Source organism: Hesperophylax consimilis, chromosome 1 (assembly GCF_061612785.1).
Source record: "Hesperophylax consimilis isolate HC1 chromosome 1, BYU_Hcon_1.0, whole genome shotgun sequence".
In the NCBI taxonomy this organism is placed as follows: domain Eukaryota; kingdom Metazoa; phylum Arthropoda; class Insecta; order Trichoptera; family Limnephilidae; genus Hesperophylax; species Hesperophylax consimilis.
Genome location: NC_142836.1, coordinates 28,026 through 30,355, shown reverse-complemented (window position 1 = coordinate 30,355; position 2,330 = coordinate 28,026). Strand labels below are relative to the sequence as shown.

Sequence of the window (2,330 nt, the reverse complement as noted above, 5' to 3'; positions counted from 1 at the left end):
ACAAATTAATCAAAGATATAGATAAAAAATTTCAAGAAATGAGTGAACTCTTCATTAAATTAATTAAAGAACAATTCAAAAACGAATTTACCGACTTTAACTTTAATTAACCTCAAAACATCGATTGACTTCTGCTGTACTAAAATTGACGATTATGAAACTAAAGTCAAAACCCTTGACTGTGAAATAATAACCCTGAATGAACGTGTAAAGATGTTAGAATTCAAAAACAATCTAAGGGATCAATGGGACAGATCCTGTAACATTGAAATCAGTGGAGTCCCGACCTCAGAAAAAGAGAATCTAAACGACATTATTGGCAATATACCCCAAAAAGTAGGATTCCCCATAAAAAGAGAAGACGTTGATTTCATCCATAGAGTTCGCCAATGGCCTAGGTCAACGACAACTTCCAAAGTCACACCCACACCTACATCTACTTCCAAAATTATTCTGCTTTGCTGACAGCTGCTCGACGCCACCGGACCCTGACTTCAGCAGATATTGGTCTTCCAGGAGCAGCCATACGCATATTCCACAACGACCACCTCACGCCTTCTAACAAGCTACTGATGAAGAAAGCCAGGAAAATTAAAGCTGAAAAACAATATCATTATCTGTGGACAAAAAACTGCAATATATTTACTAGAAAAAGTGACTGCTCTCCTGTCATTCGAATTTCCTCTGAGGCAGATATAATTAAAATAGCATGACTCTCTATAAATACCGTAATAATTTCACTTATATTATTCAAACAAAATCTTTTTTCTTTTTATTTAGTTTCGCATTTTAATTTTATTTCACTTACATTATCTAAACAAAGTATTTTTTTTCTTTTCATTTAGTTTCGCATTTAATATTATTAAGTCGCACACAGAACTTAAACTATACTTCATTTTTTATATACTAACTGTCAGTAAACAAACTACTTTCAATCAGATTATGGCATGCTCTACATCTCGTGAGGTATTGAATCTGCATCGAACACTTTTTATCTATATGAATCGAATTCACATACTTACTTCATCATACCATTATTATTATTTTTACTATGGAAAATGTATTTTTCTGATATTTTATCTATGTAATACAATATGGCTTCCTTAACTATATATTATCAAAACGTACGAGGATTGCGCATGACGCATGATTTTCTAAGGGCTGTTCTAAACAATGACTTTGATATTATCTGTATTTCAGAAACTTGGCTTCTCGATAATATTTGTGATCCGGAGATTTTTGACGATAATGTTTTTGAACGTGACAGAAACTATAATCTCACAAGTCAAACATTGGGAGGGGGTGTTCTTATTGCTTTCCAGTCCAAATATAATGTTACTCATCAAACTAGCTGGTCCACACTAGAGGCTGAAGATATATGGGTAACTATTACTTCAACTACCTCTAGTAAAAATATTAACATTTGCTGCTCTTACCATCCCCATGGTACGAATCATATTAGAAATCTTAAAGCTCACTTTGAGTCCGCTAGTCAGCTCCGATTGAACCATCCTGATGATGACTTTCTTCTGGTAGGTGATTATAACATTTTTAGACTTATCTGGAATCTAAATTCCGAAAGACAGATGATACCACAAATACCTGTTGACGAAGCCAGCTTTACTGTTATAGACTTTTTATCTCTTTTTGTGACTTTTTTTCAATATAATAACATCTTAAATGTAAATCAACGTGTTCTTGACCTATCCATTAGCAACACGAACTGCTAATTACAACCTTGCATTCCTCCCCTTTTAACTGAAGATTTGCATCACAAATCTTTTAAAATAGAAATAAGACTACAAAACGAACCTTGCCTAATACATCAACCACGACAAGTCTTATTATTTAATTCAGCTGACTACGTCAAGATTAACGAGTTTTTGGAGCAATTTGACTGGTCGAATATTTTTAGTTGTATATAGGGTATGGAAGAGGCAACTGATAAATTCTACGAAATTATTAATGTAGCTATTGATCACTACGTACCATCACAATCCATTTATCTGTCTCCCAAATATCCCCCGTGGTAAACTCCCTACCTAATCAAAATCATCAAAGAAATGCTAAAGTATCACCGAGAGTTTAAAAATTATTCACACCCCTCAGATTATCATATCTTCTCATTACTCAGGACTCGCCAAGAAAGAACAGAAAAAGAGTGTAATACTAATTATAAAAAGCCGAATAATAAATAAAGAAAGCCGAGTCAAATATAAGGAAAGATGTGAAATATTTTTGGACTTTCAAGAAATCAAAACATTAATCTTCTGAAGTACCCAATAATGTGTATCACAAAAACATTTCCTCAAGAGATGGTCAACGAATTT

At 33.4% G+C, this 2,330-nt stretch overlaps 1 protein-coding gene across 1 annotated transcript; it reads left to right on the top strand.

Annotated features, from left to right (window-relative positions):
• The first annotated feature begins 213 nt into the window (after window positions 1–213).
• Window positions 214–713, top strand: LOC149426072 (uncharacterized). Its single transcript, XM_089635196.1, has 2 exons — window positions 214–336; window positions 399–713. The coding sequence occupies exons 1-2, from the start codon at window positions 214–216 to the stop codon at window positions 711–713; spliced, it is 438 nt and encodes a 145-aa protein (XP_089491322.1).
• Window positions 714–2,330: the final 1,617 nt, after the last annotated feature.